General features: G+C 42.1%; 1 protein-coding gene across 1 annotated transcript in view; it reads right to left on the bottom strand.

Moving 5' to 3' along the window:
• PPM1E (protein phosphatase, Mg2+/Mn2+ dependent 1E) overlaps window positions 1-16379 on the bottom strand; it is a 65810-nt gene that overhangs the window by 8855 nt on the left and 40576 nt on the right. Inside the window, exon 2 of the mRNA XM_084493427.1 lies at window positions 3351-3469. Coding sequence (XP_084349553.1) covers window positions 3351-3469 — 119 coding nt within the window. The remainder of the gene's footprint in view (window positions 1-3350; window positions 3470-16379) is intronic.

Here is a 16379-nt window from a genome sequence, read left to right as displayed (position 1 = left end):
ATACAGCCTGAAATGTCCAAATTAAATTTTCCAGAAGGAAACCCCCACAGACTTACTCTTCCTTTTTTATTTTTATTTTTTTTTCTAGTGGGCATATATGAAGGGGAAGGGTGTACATTTTGGTGTCACATAGCTGTTATAATTCAGAGCATCACTCCGAGGGAGGAACGGAGTAAACCAATTTGCTGTGCTGAAACACTAAATACCCTTCCCCAGCAGGGAGTATTCGTACTGTCAGCATCATCAATAATTGCTCCTGAGGTTAAAACAGGAGAAAGGCCCACAACAGTCAAACCACCCCCTCACAGCTGTAAATTACTCATCACTCGTTAATGCTGCAGCACTGAGCCAGGGCTGACTCAGCTGTCATTGTGGTTGTGTCATGGAGAATTTCATTTCCCTCCTGCTGCTCCAAAGTCCCCAGTGATGGAAGTAGTACTTAATTCTACCACAGCTAGTGGGAAACCCAACTCAGGCATCATTATGATTTTTAGTGGAAAATCAGAGTACAGAGAATGGCAGTAATAAGATTCAGTTTCTTAGTACTTAAATTTTAAGGCCTCTCCTGAAAATTTGGGCAGTGTGACAACAGGGATCAGAACTCAGGTTTGTAGACGTGTCACTGACCAAGGTTTTCCTTAATTTAAGAACTCTGGTTTCTGACTAGCCAATGACCTCCTTCTGTCTTGGTTAGAGTAACCCCATCTCCTAGCATCTGGAAAGACTGGGTAATGGGACTTTGCAATTTGCATTGTGCAGTCTGCTGGGTATTTTTGATACCTCCACCTTGTAACACAGTCCACGGACTCCCTTGGTGGCTCTTTAACAGTGCCAAAGCTCCAGAAGAAAACCTTCCTCCCCAGATCAAGAAAACCAGATGTTCTTAGCTCTTAACCTGACCTTTCAAAGGAAAACAAATGTCATTCAATTCTCATTGAAGCTCCCTTGTTCCTCTCCGGTTCAACTGAAAGAGAAGAACCAGCCATGGCCTATGACTCTAAGATTCTATTCTTGGTATCCAAAGACACATGGTCACCCTGAATACTTCAAGCCTGTATTTTTACATTCCTGCATTTGTGGGCTCTGAACAGTTTTCTTTCTCTTCAGATTAGCAGTCTTCTTTCATGAGGCTTCTAGCTCCTTTCCAGCAGCACAACAGTAGTTTCTTTTACCAGTCCTAAGCATGCAATGATTTCTGACTTTGCTCTACTCAGAATGAAATGTGCCACTAAGAAAATTTGGATTTTTTTTTTCTTCTAGCAAATTCAAACTTGAAGCAAATCAGGTAGATGTCTTCTTGTATTATACAGAATAAAAATCTTTCTGGGCTTGTAAGAAAAGCTGACACAGAATTGGACATCAAAGGTAGAGAGCTAAATTCAGCTTGGTTTCACATTCTGCAGAAGTCAAGACATCATTAGGATGAACAGTGAACCCTGAGCACAAAAAATGAAGATGTAGAAATCCCATTTCCATCACCTGCTACAGCTCCCTTTGTTTTCTTTCAAAGCATTAAAGTCCCCTCTATGATATCAGTTAAGGGCACTCATCGATTCCAGCTCTCTAAGTAACTAGCCTGGGTTTCTCAGATGACTCCTACTAAGAAAGCTGGCGAGAATGGAGTTACTGATCTTTTGCTATTAAATCTCCTGCAGTCCTGCATGAATACCCCTAATTTCGTTATGTTTTTATTAGCCAAACCTTGTACTATTTAAGCTAATGCTCTGTTTTGAAAATTATCATTTCTGTGAAATTGCAGTGTTCATATGAAATCGCTGCTTCACTGTGGTCCAGAAGATGTTCTCTGTCTTTCTCTACCCCTTTATTTTCATACTGTAATGCCTTACGCTGCGTCTGTAAGGGCATATTTTATCTTCAAGTACCTTCATTATGACAATTCACCCCAATGTACTATGTCTGAAGTCTCATACTTTTAGTGCCTGCTACAGCCCGTACACATACCAATCTCTGTTTGCATCTGTGTATTACAGATTTACTGATTTAAATATATTTAAATGGAAATTTCTGTAGGTGTGAGGTTTTTTTCCTTTTTTTTTTTTTTCTTTTTGTTGAACTCTTTAGATATTCAGTGTGGAGGCTTAGTCAACATTTCCTTGGAGACTGTCAAATATTTATGCAAGTCTCAGAGATCTCAATTTGAAATTAATGAAGGCTGCTCAGCCAGAACAATGACAAATCTATTCCATTTACCTGCTCAGCAGGAGGAGGCAGCAGTGCCTACAAAAGGGAACCCATCACTTTTTTTTTTCCTCAGGTTTGCAAAGGCCTCTGAAAAATACATGAGAATCTTCCTCCTCAAGTAGCCAGATTTGTATCTCATACTTAACCCCAGAATCTTTTGTTTGTTTGTTTTAATTGGGAACGAAGGGAATGGAGAAAGTGGCTTGGTGACAGTAATTTCCAGATGGAATAACAGAATTCCTTTCAATACATGTGAGGAACACTGGTTTTTATTGTAATAAGCATCCCAGAAATTTTTTCAAGGCTGTTTGTTTAGTCAGCAGAATTCTGAAACATTTTAATGCATGGAAGGTACTTGGCCTTGAACTGGATGCTGCAAAAATCTTGACAGCTAACAAAGATAAATGGAGAAAAGGAAATTTTCCTCTTAGGGATGAAACATGTTTATACTACCCTGTGCTGAAACTATAAAAAAAAATAAATGCCATAGTAAAAACTACACTGACAAATAATTCAGAATTAATTTCTCTCCTCCTACATATCTTTGACTTTCCTCTAAGAATGAAGGAGAACAACTCATGCTTGCAAGCAAGCAGCAGGAGCACATAATCACAAGTGCTTGTAAAGAAATTCAGGGCCACCAGATACAGTCCTACGCTTTATGGAGATGCACTTAAAATAATATGGAGATGCACTTAAAATAAAGGATTGACTTACACCTGGTCTTACGGAGCAAAAATTAATAAAAGACACAAGTACAGCCAGAGAAAGGAACAGATAAGTAGAGAGAGAAAATGTAATGGTAAAAGTTGAAATTACACAGGTTAATATTCAAAAATGAGAAACCTCTGACTAAGAAACCAGCCACTAGTGCTATCAGGAGAGGTGGTGAATTCTCCATTCATCTTTTTATATCACAACAGGGTATTACTTTACAAGTGAAGTTAGTCCAATCTCGTTCAGCTAGCTGGTAGCAGGAGCTAATTTAGGGAAAATCTAGTACCAATCACGTGGTAGACTAGATGGATCACTAAAGACACTGATGACTTTAAAACCTATGAGTTATCTGCAAGACAGTCTGGTACCCTATATAGATGAAAGATCCAAACCACATAGAATTGTACTTTAGCATGCACAGATGTACTTACGTATGATCCCATCGGCGTTGTCCACATGCTTTGGTAAGTAGTGTGCTGAAAGATCACTCTGAAGGACTTCATCTGAAGTTGCTCTAGCTAAAGCAGCGGCCAGAAACGAAGGGCAGTTACTGAAAAAGAACAGAAATACACATATATTTAGCACGGTAACTTGCAGTCAGGCTGATACATAACAATGCTTTTCTATAGACAAACTGGAATGTGGACCTTGTCCAAGCCTTGTAAAAATTCTGAGTCTTCTTTGTCAAACAGCACTGCAACCCTGCAGCAGGAGCTTCTCAAGCTCACCACAAAGATTTTAGTAGCATCGCATCATTCTTACATTCCTTACGTTTTAATGTTCCATTTCTTAGTCTTTATTTGCTTTCCAAATCTAGACTTGTCTCCCCCCTGCAGAGTTTGCCTTCAATCCTTGCTTAGTGCACACTTTCTACGTGTGCATTACACACTCTTATCTAAAGCCCCTTCTGTCCAGCTCCTCCTAAGAAATGGAGTCAGGATTCCAAGGGATAAGAGAAGTCTTCAGTTTTCAGTTTCCAAAACCTTACCAAGCAACACTGAGTCAAGTTAAGGCCCATAGGAAGTCTGAAGTTGACTTGCATAAGGTTAAAAGGGAATTAAGCTCCCTTGCGAATGTTCTCCATCAAGAGAAAAGTGGCTTTAACTCACTGTAGCTTAATTAAACCTGATAAATTCCAAGGTTAATTAATCTATAGCAAACCGAGGCCACTTCAATGTACATTTTCTCATCGAAGAGGAGTTTAATAGCCCTTCATTTATGCATACCTGTGTATTACCCATTGGTCTGCCTTAACTTTTCCAGGCGTCTCTTGCTGAGGCAGCCTGAAACCTCCAGCTTCCAGTTATCATCAGGGGGAACAAGGCCCTGCTGAGATGTGTCCACCCCTGCAGGACCACGCAGAGACAAGAGCTAGCTCTAGTCTCAGAAACAGCCCATCTGCAACAGAATCCTACATCAGCTAGCCCAAGGAGCAGGCCAGCCATGAGCAAATGCACTCGCTGAGCCTATTCCTCTGCTTGGACCCAGTAAGTCTGTGTGGATGCTTGCACCACGAGCAGAGCAGAGGTGCCAGCCTAGAAGCATCCGTCCAGCCAGGTCTGGAGTGGACAAACCTCCACAATTGAAGCACGGACCGGTCAGGCCTTGCTGGGGGGCCTGCAGAGCACAGAATGGCCGCTGCTTGCGTTCCCTCATGGTTTGGTGCCCAGGGCAGATGGTTGCACTCGGGGCTTTTCCGAGAGGCCGTTGCACCCTCGTGTTTTCCAGATCCTTCATACCAACTGTTGCTACAAACAGCAGGGTTATGTAACACATTCAGGAAACGTACACAAACGGAGTCCTCTGACCCGTGTTATTCGCTATTCGACGCGTCCATCAATTATTTAAATAGCAGATGAGCAATAAATCTCTCTTTCCCGAGTGATGCACTGTCACCAGCCGAGCTCCGGCCCTCGAAGTTATGCAGAGAGCCGCTCGCGCCGCGTTGCTGCGCCGCCAGTAAGAGCAGTAAGAGCATTTCCTCGAATTAGCAGCTGAGCATTCCGCTCACGCAGCACGGCCGAGCCTCAACGTGTGCGCTAATGAAGCGCGACTGCTTGAGGAAATCAGCTGCCTCGGGCTGGCTCTGCCCAGCACCACGCAGGAACTCTGATCCTATTTACATACGGCAACGCCTGGTGCTAAGAGTAATCAGCGAGAGGAAAACACACCGGGACCTCCTTCACTTCTGGCGCATGTAGAAGCTGATTTTCTATCTAGTCTTGTCTGCCTTTATTTAGCTCACAAAGAACAGGTTTTTCACTTCTATTATTAGCTCCCATTCCCCAGAGCCGCAGTACCGGTTGCTGTTCGTGTTGCATGCAATTTCCATGTTACAACAAAAGCGAGAGATTGCGATGCCTGGGACAGCATAATTATGTCAGCGGTTAGCAACACCACCAGAGCAGTGTTCTAAAAAAAAAAAAATCCAGAGCGAGATTATTTATTATGGCACAACCTAAATAAAGCTCAGCAGAAGAATCCACGCCGAAAGCATTTACAAACAGCAGCCTCCCTCAGACGGCGCTTGCTTTAGGCACCCCCGTACTGGGACCAGCAGGAGCCCGCGCTCGTTCCCTGCCCAAGGCTCACCCTCAACAGCTCAGCGCAGAAACTTTTGGGGAGAACCAAACTTGTTCCATGCCTTTCAAGAACGGAGACAACGGATGCTAAAAGGGACACTTGGGACCTCGAAAAAAGAAGAGAAGGACCTCCAGCCACGAGCCCCTCTGCTGCATCCGATGGGGCTGGGAAGGGGGGAGGCCACGTCTCCAAAGACACACAGCCATGGGCACTCGTAGCTGGCACTTCAGACACTGTTTCATGTATAGGGACAGATTGCAAAACCAAAAGGTGCATTTACAGCCTGTGCAGCTGGACAGAGTGCTTCCCCCCTCAGCTCCAAATGCTATTTACGTGTCCCTGCAGCAGTTGCACCCAGGAGCTCTTTATCTAGCCAAAGAATGCATTTCCATTACAATACTAAACCTACACAAAAAGCCACTAAAGATGTTATTAGATAAATTAGAGGTTTTTAAGTACATCCTTCCTGATTCTCTGGCAGTGTGGGCATGTTTAGAACACCCACAGTTGCATTGCAGCAATCCTGGAATAACTCTGCTAAGGTAATAAATCAAACCTAAAAGTGGGCAGTTTCCATCAATTAAGTTTGAGAAAAACAGTCTGAAGTGGGTTTGACTCAGCCCACAGATTATTATGTTACCAGTTTAACACACAACTCTTCTCCTTGCTGATAGCGTTAAAGTGGCAAAGATTTTCCAAACATTTTCTCTGAGCTATTCCTCTGTGCTCTAAATCTAATCCAAGGTCTCCTACTGAAAAAAGAGAGATGGCAAATTTAAAATTCTCATTGCAGGAAAGGTCACCACTGAGGTTTGAGTGACTTATCAATTTTGATAGAAAAGGTAGAGAAAATAAATCGGCTGAAGGCTTTCCTTCTATGTCTGGCCACTCTTTGTCCTAATAATAACAGCTGCCTGCCAAAGAATTAATTGCCCTTGACATTTGTTCATCACAAAGCTTCTTATGTAGCCTTTATAGGGCTGTGCCATGTAAGCAGCAAAGTGACCAGATGCAGACAGATGATTTCCTCTTCCTGATTAGCACGACACCAAATTCACTTCTCTTACTTCGCTTCTGAGAGGGCTTTAGTTGAATTACTTCTCCCCTTCGAGGAACAGCAGACTGAACTGGAGCTTTTGACTGCTTTTAAAATAGATTACATCTTGAAGTCAAAGTGCTAGCAGGACACTTCATTATTGCTACACTGAGACAAATGAAGAACCAGGTCTGGTATCTTTGGTTTTAGAGTGAAAGCGAACACTCAGACAAGTACCTACCGCATCCCCCAAACCACCACAGACCCACACTCCAAAGATAACTCCCTCTAGTAGTCCTCAGCTGTCCTCACCTCTTCCGTCACCCAGAACAAGTGGCTGCAGACAGGATCCACGGGGACACGGGAGGTGCTTCGTGCCCAGCTGCTGGTGCAACCAAGGCTCACCTGCTGGCTGGCTGAAAAGCAATTCTTCCGCCCCGTTCCAGACATTCAAATGTTCTTAGTCATGAAGTTGTGGCAAACTGAAAGCAGGAGGGCACAATCTCGTTTAGCAGAGAGCTACGAGCTAGAATACCTACGACTATTCATAGCCATGCCACTAAATCAGGAGCTGACCTTGGACGTGTCACTTCACCACCCAGACCTTCAATTCCTCACCTACAAACAGGGGATGATAAGGGCACTTCCTGAGGGAGAGAAGGAGAGGAAGGAAGGCTGTAGGAGGCTTAATTCAATGTTCATGAAATACTCTGAGATTTCTAGATAGGTGCACAAGTGAAGGGAAAATATCAAGATGATATTTTCAACCTACACAAGATTTATGGAGCTCTCACAGCTTTTTGTGCTCCGTATTCTCTGTTCTCATCTGCTGCCAGAAGTGCTAAAAGGAATACCCAGGCAAGTGGGAGCTCTGGACAGGCAGGTTTCATCTCACGCAGGCAGCTAACACGGTCATAAACAACTGCACAAAGTAAACACATTTTGAAGCATCTCAAAAATGAGAAAACCATGAAAGAAATACATCAAGTTCTTAAAACTTGGTAATGCTGATGTTTCTGGAGCATTAGCACCGCTGATGGAAAAACGATGCTACAGGCACATTACTGCCCCTGACCAAAATACATGATTGAGTGCCACCAGAGCTGAGAATGCTTAGGCTGTCATGGTCTGGTGTAACTGATGAGGCATCACTAACTCAAATAAAGCAAGAAAAATGGACTGAAATGTACTGGTGCCTTTCAACGGCCAAAATGGCCAGTAAATCACAAAACATACAGCGTTCCTATTACCTCAAGAAACCCGTGACACTACAGAACACCAATTGTTTTAGGTAGAATGAAACATGATTTAAATAGAAATGCTATTCAATCTGCTGAAACACAAAACAAATCCACAGGCACACGGGGTAAAACATCGTATCTAGTTTCACACAGCAATCCAAGACCAAGAACATGACCTGAAAAGAACCAAGTACAGCACATTCCCATAAGGCCTATAATTTACTGTGTTAGTAAAAGGCTTTACAGGGATGACAAGCTAACGGCACCCTTTCCAAATACATTACACTGGGGATGCAGTTTGGTAAACACTCCTGTGTTAATGTGGCCTGCTGCAAGTTCTTGTTAGAAAGCAAGTCCTGCAAGAATTCAATTTAAGAAAGCCCTCATTTGTCCCCCGCCTGTATTTACAAAACACTCCAAAGCCTCATGAGACTTTTTCCAGATGGAGCTGCCGATGCAGCCTGGAAGCTCTTTGAAGAAGCCTTTAAAGTCTTTATTATTGAAAGTTCCCATGCTGAGAGCTGCAGCAGTAACGAGCAGAGAAATTCTTTGGGAAGGTCCTTTGGCTTTTTCCCCAGCCCTCTGTTCAGCCACCCCTCGTTCCAGCAGCCAACCAGAAAGACAAGGTACGAGCTGAGGATTTTCTGGTTGTCTCCCAACTTCCTTACGTCAGACAGCCTCAGAGAGGAATATTCTGTTAAGCAGTCATTAGACCCCACACCGATTACGGGTGTATGCTCTAATTACGCCAGCCAGATGCTATTTCCAGCTCCTGGCTCTGCAGGTTCTCCTCTCCTTACTCACAAAGCATCGCCTTCCCCTGCGAGCTCACCGCTCTGCTCCAACCTGGGCTGTTCTGCTGCTCTGCACAGCAGGTGAAACTTTTGAAGCTTATTCAAAGCCTTGTCACAATGGACAAATGGGCTACATTTTTTTCCTAAAACGTAGCGAAACCCTGCACTAGATTTTAGCTGCAGTGAGTTACTAAAACAAGCAAGCAAGCAAACAAAAAGAGAAGAAAAACAAAACCAACAATGCACCTCTCAAAAGATTGCATAACCAAAGCTCCTTGAGAAGTCATTTGAGCTGGCAGTGTTGAGACAGTAAAGATGCTTGATAAATCTGTCTGAAGGAGCTGAAAATGTTCTACACAAGGAAGCTGCTATCTATAGGCTTCCCCGAGACAGCTGCCTGGCCACATTCAAAATGATTCTGTCCTTGTGGTGACAGTTGTGAGCAGCAGAAATATAATACACCACCGTTACAAAAACACACTGCTTCTGATATGTTCACCATGCCTGTATTCTACACAGCCACTGCAGGGGTAAATAAACATTTATATTAGTAAATATTTAACCTTTTGCCTTGCACTCACTGCCACATTCTGGAGCATGATCAAGTTTATATCGATGTTTTCCTACAGATAAGTCTATCTTAACTAGATATAAAAAAAAGAGAGGTGCACTGCTCATCAGGTAACATCTCCAGCAGCTGGATTGAGATGCACCAGAGCGCCCCTCAGACTCCAGCATTTATTGCTGTAGTCATTTTGTAGTAGCCGTATCTTAGTTGTCAAAGCATTTACGGTAGCTATGATCTCAGAAATGTCCTAAAGGCTTCACAGATAAATATAGCTAATGAGAATAAAATTCCTTTTGTAAGAACAATATTTTCCCTTTGCAAATTCTTTTTAGGCTCTTTCTAGGACGTTTTTGCTAACGGTGAATAATACAAGTTCTCAATTGACTTGCAGCCACTGAAGGTCTATCTCATAAAACAGAATAAAACCTTACATTAAGCTCTTATTTGACAGCTATTACTTAGAGATACTTTATAGTCTCTCTTTTAAATAACCACCTTAAAAAAAAATAAAATAAAAAATCCCTTGAAACAAGCCGTTTACTGTCACTTGTTAAGCACTATGAAGACATTCAAAGAGATTGGTTTTCACTTGCTCACAAACTAAGATAAATTACCCTAACCTGGGAAAACATTCAAATTCTGTCCTTGTTTTCTTTTTTTTAGAGATAGGAAGAGTCAATAAACTGCTCTCTCTAGTAAAGTATATGTGAAATAGATATGAATGGGAAACTCTGGGAAATTACGTTTGGCGATCAGATGGGAAATTTGCAGGAACACACAACTCAATTAGTGCGTGTTGGCACTGATCCCACTAAAGGGCTCAGGTGCTGCACTCATCTGTCATGTTTTTTTGCTAGGATATTATAAATAAAGAAGTAAAGAAAGCAGTGTGCTGCATGGCACAGCAAACCATCTAATAAAAAAAAAAATCAGGAGAGGAAACAAAATTAAAATATTGGCACAATGCTGAAAAAAATTGCTCATGAAAGCGTGTTTGCAAAGCCATGGTTTATCTACCCCATCACCTGAGCAGCTGGGAGAGCTGCACAGGGCTCCCTGAGCCCTGCCTCCAGCCGAGCTCTGCAGGGACACAGCTGCTCCTACTGCCAGCCCTGGAGGTCCTGAGGCAGCTGGCTCTGGGTTTGTCTGTGGGTGCCAAACCCAAGATCGGGGGCCTTTCCAGCTACACCCCCAGCCTCTCTCTGTTTCAGGACACTATGCAGGCTTCCTAGCACGCTGCTTGAGGAGTTAATCAGGGGCAAGAGAGGGGGGCACTGCCCTGGACAGGCACTGTGCCCCCAGCTCCGCATCATTCCCACGATTGCACCGCGAGCTGCTCACCCAGGAGCTGGGTCTGGCCCTCCAGTGCTGCCAGACCAACCCCATCCGTACCTGGCAGGGGCCGTTCTCACCTCCCCTGCCACCAGGTTTCAGAAAATGTCTGGTATTTAGTTGTCATTCAGACTTCAACCCCGCTTTCAAATTTTATTAAACCTGGCCTGCAAGGGTGAGCGGATTGGTGGGAGGACCCTGGTGGGCAGACAGATGCACAGCTGTAAAAGCCTTGTTCCCTTACAAGCCAGACTTCTGAAATTAACTTTGGAATGGTGTCACTAGAATTTCATCCTCTGATACAGGTCATGAGAGGAAACCCTTGACTTTTAGCTTATGCTCTTCAGTGTGTGAATTAGACTCAGTCTAATCCATGTTGTGCTGTGCAGCAAGTCTCTCCTTCCTTCCTCTGAGGCCTACGTGCACATGACAGTGCAGAAAGCTAAGGAGATACAAGCAAGACAAAATAAAAAGTCAATTCTGTCTCTGTGACAAGGTACAATGTCACATAGGCTAGTGTATGTTTAAAAAACAAATGCTACCGACAAAGCGTCCACCCAAATATTTGTGATTTTGTGACTGACGCCAAGAAATGATTGACGTGGAAGGGATGACCTGTGAAAATCCAAACTACATAAAGCAGCTCCTACAGAGCTGTTTTGCTGAAGACATTATCTGTATATTGTCTTTGAAACCTAACTACGATTTCTCTAGCTCATTCTCACAACACGGCAGTTTTGAGGTTACTTCAGTATCAGGCTCTGCAGAGCTGATGCCACCTGCATTAAAGCCTGCTTTTAAAATGACAGAAGTTTATAATAACATGAAAAACCCTTAAAAAATGTTCAAGGAGCTGAAAGGAAAATTACTGCAAAAAACTGAATTCCCAGAAGAGACGCTATGATAGTTTTCTTCATTACATCAAAGTGCTGAAGATATAAAGTTTGCTCTTCAAATCACATTCCCGGACTAGAGTACTTCAGAGGTGCATTACACTCCCCTGCTATCATAAGAAAGGTAAACCTAAACTTCGAAGGAAGGCAGAGAAACTATTTCACTACAGAAATGGACCAGAATCCAATCACAACTCTGAGCAGCTGAAGCTGCCTCTATGTATTAGTCTCTCCCTGTCTAAATTAGTCCTTTCCTGTCTGAGCAGTAGGATTCTGAGGGGTTGGACAGTTTTTTTTTCAATTTTACTTACTGCTATAAAGCATACTTTAGAAAATTGAAAAAAAAATATAACAATTTTTTAAAAAATACCATCAGGTCACTTATTTGATAGGCATTTGTTATAATGCTTAGATATCTAGGGCTCAGCTATGTAAGTACAACTACATAGTCAAATATCTATATTCACCCTATCGTTAATTAATCAAAATAAAGATTATTGGCATCACCCAAACACCTGAGTCACATGTGACTTTCAGGAATTTACACTGAAACAAAGTATTTGTTGTTGCTGTTGTTATTGTTTTACAGGGATTAGCTTGAATATTTCCAGGGTGCTTTCTCTGCTCAAACAACTGCTCACCATCGGAGTGACACACATACCTCGTCACCAAAGGCTTCTGGCTGCCCCTCCAAGTCCCCGTCACTGCCTACTTAGCGTCCCCATGCTTGGAGTGGCAACGGAGTCTGCATCTATGCAAGATGCACGCCTACCTGGAGGAACACATTTCTTAACTGGGAAACCAACGTCAACAACTATTATCTCACAGGGAGTTTCTCTGCCAGGCTGGGGCCTGTTACAAAGCTCTACAGGACATTAAAAATGTCATTGATTTCTCTCTCTTTGGCTCTCAGTCAATTTGAAAGTCAGCATAATTCAATATCTTTCTACTAGTTCCATTAGCAAAGAAAGGAATCCATGCTTCAATCTGCGCTGCCTTATTGGAAAAAGTAATTTAATTTTACATCTGAAAGCGTGCCAACATCAGCATAAGACCATACATAGTATACATAAAATTTAATTTACAAATTCTGTATTTTGTCAAGCTAGAATGAGACGCTGACTAAAATCAATGACAGCGTCTGAACTCGTCCTGAAGATATTTACACATATTCTTTTTATTTCAGGTACTTTATGTCCTAGCTGGAGTTTTGATGATCTCTCCTTACTACATTGTATTAATGACCTACTAGCCAGAGCAGTTCATCTTGCAGACAATGTTGGTACAGCAGGCATGCTTTGCCTGAAAAGTTCAGACATACCATTTACTTACCACTACTTCATCTCCTATTTTTTCTCCCTGCTAAAAATACAATTTCATTGATATTTCCCTTAACTTGAAGAGATATGCTGTATACAGTCAACATGTCCAGAAACAAAAGTTAAATAAGAATCCCTCAGTGTAGAATATCTATTTTATCTCAGATCAGATTAACATGCCAAAGTTCTCTGATTACTAGCCAAAAAGAAAAATGTATTCAACTGTGTAGTAGTTTGCTTGATTTCAAACAAATGAAACAAAATGCTCTATAGCAGTACATACTGCTCTCTTCATCTATATCTCTACTGCAGATCATTATTAAGGCAAATAAAAGTAAAATGACTTCTCAAGAAAAAAAAAGAGAAAGAGGACAATGAATCTACAGTACCCATTCAAATAAACTGCTTACACCACACAAAGCTATTCCCCAAATAATTGTGCCTGTATTTATTGAAATATTTGTCTTCATGTAAATGAGAAAAATAAAAGTTGCAGGCCAGGCTTTTCAAATGACATTTGATCACTTAACTTCTTTCAAACCCTTGGACAAATATCAAATATAAGGCAAAACACAGCCCGGAAGATTTACGACCACTGAGTCAGCAGAGAACATTCTCTCTCCCTTCTCTCTCTGGTGAGACACAGTTCATCGTACAAATGGCTTGGGTGTTTACGCCAGATGTAGGATTAGATAATTAGTCATCTGAGTCCTGGATGTCAACTCTTTTGTGATACAGAATTTATTCCAAATGCACCATTTATAATCAGTTGACTTGCAAAAGCATTCTGGTGTTATACAGTAATACATCTTATGATGTACAGCCAAATATCTGCCACTCCATAGCAACATATTCTATTTCTGCTGTAGCAATACCCTGCCTGAACTTAGCCCTTCCAATGGCTTCATTTTTTGTCTGTAGGGTAGGGATAATGACAGTGACCTTTGGAAAGCAGTTCCAACTCTAGTGGTGAGTACTGCCAAGGAGGAGTGGGTATTAGTAATTAATCCCAAATCAGGGAAGGAACAGGAGATCTGCAATTCACTTGCACTGATCGCCAGAAAATATTGCTGCTCTTTTGCCTACATTTCTGATATGCCAGAAAATCAAATTAAAATGAAACACGAAAAGTCTATACATCTTGAAAAATCATTTGAGAGGTAAACAAATAACTACAAATACATTCAAATATTAAACACCGGGGAAAACTAAAGATTTATCCAGAACTTCAATTTCAAAATTACCAACACTGATGTACACTGAACAAGACACTAAAGGGGTAAATGGCTCTAAGATCTGAGCACATGCTCTTTTACAGGAATAAACTTTTGCTTACTTGGGAAGGATCACAACCTAATTCCCCCTGTCACTTACCCTCTGCAGAATTGCAAAGGATATTCATGGTAGGGTTTTAGTTATTTTTCTTCAAAGGACAATCAAAATGTTTTAGCTACTCTGTTTCACATTAAAGTCCCAAATGCATTCTATTCTACTGAGCCACATAGTTATTTCAATCATTCTTAATAAATAACAGTTGCCAGTAGTAGTTAAGCCAACAGATCTGAATTATTTATAGTGCTGAGGAACAGAACAGCAGATAAAATGCATTAGGGCCTTTCAGTTGTTCTTGCCTGAATGACACAATGGCAGCCTTCAGACGTTTTTCCAAAGGCTGGTGCTATAACACATTCTGCTTCCAATCCCGATTTAAAAGATTTTCTACAGAGAAAACAGCCAAACCTACCACCATCCATCTTCAGTGATCGCATCCACAAAGAGCGGGTAAGAGATCTGCCCAAATATAGTACAATACCATGGATTTTAATTTGATTGAACTGGTCATGTTCAAACTACTCTCTTGTATTATTTGACAGGACTTGGTTACTTAGATGCCATTTAGCATGGCTCTGTTTGCTAACAGTTATGTATGTTAACAGTCTAGAAGCACCTCATGACGTTGAGCTCGGTGTTTCTCTTTTCCTGTGCCTATATTCCTTCCTTCCTTCTGCTGCAAAAAAGCACAGCTATCATCTCCATTTTACAATGGCAAATCCAACTTCACATTGAAGAGTGGAATGTGGAAATCCCAAGCCTCACCCTTCCTCCATGCCTAGGGTTTTTAAGAGACAAAATCATGAAACACTGGACACGGGGAAAACAACAGGGAAAGAAATTATCTCAACTACACCTGACAAATTATGTCAGCCGCTCTCGCTGAGGTTATGCTCTTTGTGGCTTAAAAGATGCATTCAAGTATCTGTCTGGAGTGACGGATGGGATGGAGTACCTCTGCTGACCTCCGTCTGGGTAGAAGCCTGGAGGAACGTCCTGCTTCCTCACCATGTACGCACATCACAGGGGACTGCACCAGTGTGAAATGCTCTACGCACGATCGATTCACATGGAGAAGCGTGCCCACAAATGACAAGGAGAGATTTACACGCAGATGCTGCAGAGAGAACTGGGGGAGTAGTTGTAGCACCATAAGCTTAAGCCAAACAATTTTCCTTTTATAGTTCACCTTCGCTTTCTATATGGATCTATTTACAGCAGGAAATGCTGTAATTTGTAGTGTTTCCAAAGAGTAAAATGAATTAAAAAAAGAAAACCTGGAGAGGTAAAAATAAATTAAAAAAAAAAAATGAAATAAGCCAGAACAAAAACCCATCCTCTACCCAAATACTATAGAAACAAGGGGAAAAAATCACTTTGGGCTCATGTGAGGGCATTAAGGCATCTGCAAGTGGCCCCATCACGTGCTGGATTGCAGGGATGAGCCTTAGTATCCAAGCTGTCAATCAAGCAGGCTCAAGAGACACGGCTCTCGGTGGTTCCCTGCTCCCCCTTCCTTGGCCGAGCTTCCCAGCTCCCCCCGTTCAGAGTTATTTAAAATCTACGCTCATTTTACCGAGACTGCTGCGTTGAAGATGCCATACGTCACAGGGGTGACCATGCTCAAAACAAGAAAGCTTCTGCTTTGGGTAAAGCAGGTCCTGAGCCTGCAGAGCACACAGCTCGCCTGCAGTGTGCGTCTATATATAGCTCCTTTTGCGCACAAAGGCTATATGAATTCATTCTGAACAAGCTCAGGATTTCAAACAAGTCTGCAGTGCTTTAGCCTCTCCCCCATCCCAAAAGGTACAGTGAATTATTTAAAACCTGGAAAAGATGTTCTAAAATTATTTCCAGCACCACTTAAAAACAAATCTGTATACGCATTCCCATCACTGTTATAAGGTCAGATGAAAGTAAGAGCTGCCAGCTTTTACAGCTATGGCATTACAAAGTAAATCTTGTAAGGTTATAGGCAATGGTTTTCTACCTTGAACTTCTCCACACAACTTGGAATCTACCTGTCCAATCACCAAAAACTGGGGCTTTGTTTATGCAAAAGAATCAGCCTTTTCTTAAAGACTTATTTGTGGCATTTTATTTTGTACGAGCAATGTTGGATTCACCCACTTACTTCGCCCACCTCAGGGGCGATAATGCTGCCCCCATCTATTGCGGCTCACGTAGAAATAACCCAACACCTCGTCTTTCTCTCTGCCCCCCTCAGGGAAGACTTATCTTTTCCCATAAGTTTATTATTAAACCTGTGATCTCTTCAGCAGGCAGACAAGCTCTAAATGTAAAGAACGACTGTTACATAATGCCTCAAGAAAGGAGGCAGCAGACAACACCCTGTAGACAA

The sequence above is a fragment of the Aythya ferina genome (assembly GCF_964211825.1).
Source record: "Aythya ferina genome assembly, chromosome: 19".
NCBI lineage: Eukaryota > Metazoa > Chordata > Aves > Anseriformes > Anatidae > Aythya > Aythya ferina.
This window is presented reverse-complemented; position numbering and strand designations above follow the sequence as displayed.